The sequence below is a fragment of the Sesamum indicum genome, unplaced genomic scaffold (assembly GCF_000512975.1).
Source record: "Sesamum indicum cultivar Zhongzhi No. 13 unplaced genomic scaffold, S_indicum_v1.0 C00665, whole genome shotgun sequence".
Classification (NCBI taxonomy): Eukaryota; Viridiplantae; Streptophyta; class Magnoliopsida; order Lamiales; family Pedaliaceae; genus Sesamum; species Sesamum indicum.
In genome coordinates, this window is record NW_011629782.1 from 1,327 (window position 1) to 5,338 (window position 4,012).

A 4,012-nucleotide genomic window follows, 5' to 3' on the forward strand; every position below is an offset into this window, starting at 1 on the left:
ATTGTCATAAAAGAAAGTCAATAATAAAGTGTAAAAATAGATATAATTCCATACGACAACCCGTTATAGAAGAATATTCGTAAAACGACCATTAATTTCGTCACAATATTTGTAATTATGACAACTCAGGAGAATTTGTTGCAGCAAGAATTAAAAACATCAGGAAGATAAACCACTCCCTATCCCACCCCACAAACAATAAAAAAATTAAATAAGTAGAAACTGGAAACGTTGCCTTACTAATTAGCATCAGCAAATTCCATAAATAAAAAACCAGAAAACATGTTTCTCTATTAGTTTTTCAAGAGCGAAATCACATGAAATCAAAGCAATTTACTTTCATGCACAGCGCCCAGCTGGTTTCTTTTACCTAAGGCTAAAAAGTAAAATAAAAAGGGAAAATTTTTGGACACTAACAGCCCAGGCATACTCAATTGAGGGCACAATGTCAGGAGGGAGTGAGAGAGAGAGATTACAATTCTCGAGCACCCTACAGTTCATCCTGCAAAAAGTTGGAAAAAAAGACAAGTGGAATTCCGTGAGAAGGGCAGATGTAGAGAATAGATTCGGAAGGAACAGGGGATTGCTGATCTTACATGTGCATGGACGTCCTCAGTCTCTTCTTTAGACTCTGATTTGGCATCATCATCAGCGTCGTCACCTTCAGCATCATCGGAATCATCCTCTCCATCCTCAGCCTGTCAAACAAATTGGTCAGGATACGACTATTTATAAAGACAACTCTACGTAACATAGTTGGGAAAATTAAATTGAGGCTTACATCAGAATCAGCTGGATCATTCTTTGATTCCTGAAAAGAGAAATTTGGTTGGAATACAGTGTCAGCCAGAGTAGGTTGTATGAGAGAATAAACCGTTATGTGGGATAATGTGTTTGAATAAACAGAATGATGCATTCACTTTGGGGATATTCCAAGTTAAGAAATCGTACCTCCTCTTCTCTCTTCTTCTCCGCCTCATCAAAAGCAGCCTTCTCAGCCTGAAATATCCAAAATATCATTTGTGTAAATGGGCAGTTTAACACTTCACCTCTCTTTCAAAGGGAAAATGTGATCCGAGAAATCTGGAAAGAAAATCAAATTTAAAAAACAAATAATACATACATCCTTTTGCTTGCCCCATGTTTCTTCCACTAGCTTCTTAGCATACTCAGGGTCATCAGCCACCAAGACATTGTCAAACAAGGTACCGGATTTCACCTGCAACATTGCACGATTGCTTAGTTCAGAGAGTGATACATTATTAAGATCTAAAGAAAAAACCTAGACTCAGAATAATGTAAAGATTCCTCACCTGCCACAACTCAATGCCTACATACTTCAAATTAGGGAAAACATAGAGATCGGGGTCATCCTTGAAGTCTGTAATCATGTTTAAAATTAAGATTAGCAATATGTGGAACTCTATCATAGTAGTGATACAACCTTAAATGCTCATGAGAGGTAAAATTACCTGGGTTATCAATCATTGGTGCCTTCCACTTGCCTTTGTAGTTGGGGTTCTTAATTTTCTGACATTGGAAAAGACTAGTAATAAGGGGTCCATTTAGTTGACAATACCAATAAAACTTAATTGGGAATTCACAAACCTTTGGCTTCCATGGGCCCTTGTACTCAGGGTTGGGAATGGTTGGAGCTGTCCACTCGCCATCCTCCTCATCATCCCAGTCCTCAGGCTGCAAACGATAAAGAGTTTTTACACAAAACATTAGCTACTAGCTTTTAGTGCATTGTATGCAGAAATAAATACTGGTAATATGATTTATTACCTTTTTCGCATCAGGATCGGGGATCTCCTTCGGGATGTCATCATAACCCTGTGGATACACATAGTTTTGAATTTTTTAATCAAGTCAATATAATGAGTTCCATTATAGAGTAGTACCCATTAAAGTCTATTTACCTCTGGCTTCTTGTCCTCTGGATCAGGAATGTATTCCTTATCATCCCAATCTTCAGGCTGTCATCGACGTGCAGAAAGGAAAATGTGCAAATCTTAAGTACTAGAACATACGCGATTCAACATAAGATGTAGCGCATAACTTGAGCAACAAACCTTTTTGGCCTCAGGGTCCTTGATCTTCTTTGGGGGGAGAATATCCCAGTCAGAGTACAAGCTACCAGTCTGCTTTTCCACATTGTCAATGAGGATGCTGTAAGTAGCATCAGGGCGGAGGATGAAAGTATAGACATGACTCAGTTGGTCAGTCTCACATGGAACTTCCTTCTTAATCAAGTGGTTTGTCTCGTTGTAGGTGAGAATAGCATGGACCTTTTTGGTGCTGTAGCCACAGATGTCGGGTCCAAACATGATACTGTCGTCAAGAACAATATAGCAAGTCAGCAATTTTATTTTGTTACCAAACCAAATATGAGAAAGGCATTCTGGGCAAAGACGAATGTATGTCGCATAACCTGTATGGGGTGTCGCCACCAAATTTTTTCTGGTCAACTTCACCACTGAGTAATTTCATGTATCCACCGCCACAGTCAAGCTTCTGCTCATGCTTGACAGAGAACTGGAAAACTAAGGTCTTATCTTTGTTGCTGAATTCAGGAAATTCAGCTGAGATAGCATAGAACCTATAGTCTTCACTTGTCTGGATACCTGTGATAGCAAAATTACACCACTTTAATGCTCTACAGTTCAGACTATGTACAAACCACGCGTAATCAGAAAATCATACCAATTTCAACAAAGTATGATTAAATCTACATACAAACTGCACATAGTCCCAAATGATGTAATTACCTTTGTCGTCAGGGTCTCCGTTCCATTTGCCAGAGGTGTAATTCCACTCACCAGCCATGTTTTCATCTTTCTTCCAGTCAGATTTTACCCACCGACTCTCCCATCCATCTACAATATTCATCAAGCAGATCATCAGCACAAAACCATGAAAGGAAAAATCAATTAATTTTATCAATTACATAAAAGACAACAAAATAACTAAGCTCGGTCTTGATTATCTTGGGACAGTTATATGCCTATCTGTAACAGGAAGCACAACTATTCTGAACAAGAAAAATTGCCACCATGTTAACGCAACATGAAAGCTCCAACACCACAATTATTATGACATCAAGAAAAGCTTCATATCAATATGTTGAGATCTTACCCCATTTGGCACTTTCCAATTTTGTAAAAATTATATTAAGATCACTGCTAGCATAACAGCATCAACATCATGAAGAACACATAATTATCTGGTCTTCATTACAACTAGACAAGCACACATAGCACGTTTCCAACATAGGCGTCATTGATCTCTGTCTTTCAAAATTATTAAGAATGCACCAAAAGAAAGGCTGAAGTATCAGCTGTGACTAAATGCACAGTAGAAAGGACTAAAACATTAGCGAATGACTATATAACTGCACTATTTCCACACTCGAAATGTGTCCAATCAAACAATGTCACATTTCATAACTAAACATCACACACCTCGCACCATTTAATTCCGCATTTTCATAATAAAAGCATAAGCATTTAATAAACAATCTCAGAAACACTAGGAAAAAATATCAACATAAAATGGAAAAACACCACAGATCTGCCCCATTGGATCTCAATTTGACGTGAATCAAATCAAAGGATCACTCCCTCCATGATAAAACTCAGATCGAGACAAAACACACACAATCTAAGCCAAAGACCGATCATCCAAAACTAAGCCAGAAAAAAACCCATAACCAGAAACCGCAAATGAAAGCAAACAATTCTAACAGTACAAACACAATCCCCGCAGCTACAAGCTAAGTATAGAGAGAAGGAGAAAACAGTACCATCAAAGCGCTCCTCGAAGAACACTTTGGCGGAGGAGATCACGAGGAGAAGAGAGAGCGCAACAACTAGAGAGAGAAAATTAGGGTTCATGATCTGCAGTCTTCCCCTTGCAGTCGCCATGGGCTGTGTCTGTTATCTCTCAAGATTGGGAGTGAGTTGAAAAACTCTACAGTGGGAGTGGCGTTTATATAGCTTAGATTCTCCCC

General features: G+C 38.6%; 1 protein-coding gene across 1 annotated transcript; it reads right to left on the minus strand.

Annotated features, from left to right (window-relative positions):
• Positions 1-218: 218 nt before the first annotated feature.
• On the minus strand, positions 219-3,971 carry LOC105155213 (calreticulin). Its single transcript, XM_011071083.2, has 14 exons — positions 3,806-3,971; positions 2,772-2,879; positions 2,435-2,627; positions 2,076-2,334; positions 1,923-1,979; positions 1,789-1,836; positions 1,609-1,695; positions 1,473-1,530; positions 1,314-1,381; positions 1,124-1,219; positions 952-999; positions 782-811; positions 597-698; positions 219-502 (listed from the first exon to the last, which is right to left on the minus strand). The coding sequence occupies exons 1-14, from the start codon at positions 3,924-3,926 to the stop codon at positions 491-493; spliced, it is 1,287 nt and encodes a 428-aa protein (XP_011069385.1). The 5' UTR covers positions 3,927-3,971; the 3' UTR covers positions 219-490.
• Positions 3,972-4,012: the final 41 nt, after the last annotated feature.